We start from the raw sequence: 331 nt of genomic DNA on the forward strand, positions 1-331 counted from the left end.
GCCTTTCCATCCCTTCCCCATAAGCTTCCTTTGCTTTTCCTCCTCTAACCTGTCTGGATCTCCCTTTTTTTCCCCCCTTTTCAAGCAGGCGAAGGCAGTTCACGGGCGTTTGGGTTGCACTCTCCACATGGTGGGATGTGAAAGAGGGACCCATGGGAGTGGGGTGTACCAGGAGGCGGAGTGGGGCGAGATGAGCCCAGGTGTTCCCAGTACATGCCACAGAAGCCTTCGGTGTACATCCCCCACCCCTTTTCTCGTTTCCTTCCTGCAGAACCTCTGGTTTGCCAACCCCGGGGGCAGCAACAGCATGCCCAGCCGCAGCCACAGCTCG

General features: G+C 58.0%; 1 protein-coding gene across 1 annotated transcript in view; it reads left to right on the forward strand.

The window, feature by feature from the left end:
• SAMD4A (sterile alpha motif domain containing 4A) overlaps positions 1 to 331 on the forward strand; it is a 99665-nt gene that overhangs the window by 96553 nt on the left and 2781 nt on the right. The window contains exons 9-10 of the mRNA XM_010135494.1: positions 89 to 158; positions 272 to 326. Of these exons, the coding sequence (XP_010133796.1) occupies positions 89 to 158; positions 272 to 326 (125 nt within the window). The remainder of the gene's footprint in view (positions 1 to 88; positions 159 to 271; positions 327 to 331) is intronic.

The sequence above is a fragment of the Buceros rhinoceros genome, unplaced genomic scaffold (assembly GCF_000710305.1).
Source record: "Buceros rhinoceros silvestris isolate BGI_N320 unplaced genomic scaffold, ASM71030v1 scaffold12294, whole genome shotgun sequence".
Lineage (NCBI taxonomy): Eukaryota > Metazoa > Chordata > Aves > Bucerotiformes > Bucerotidae > Buceros > Buceros rhinoceros.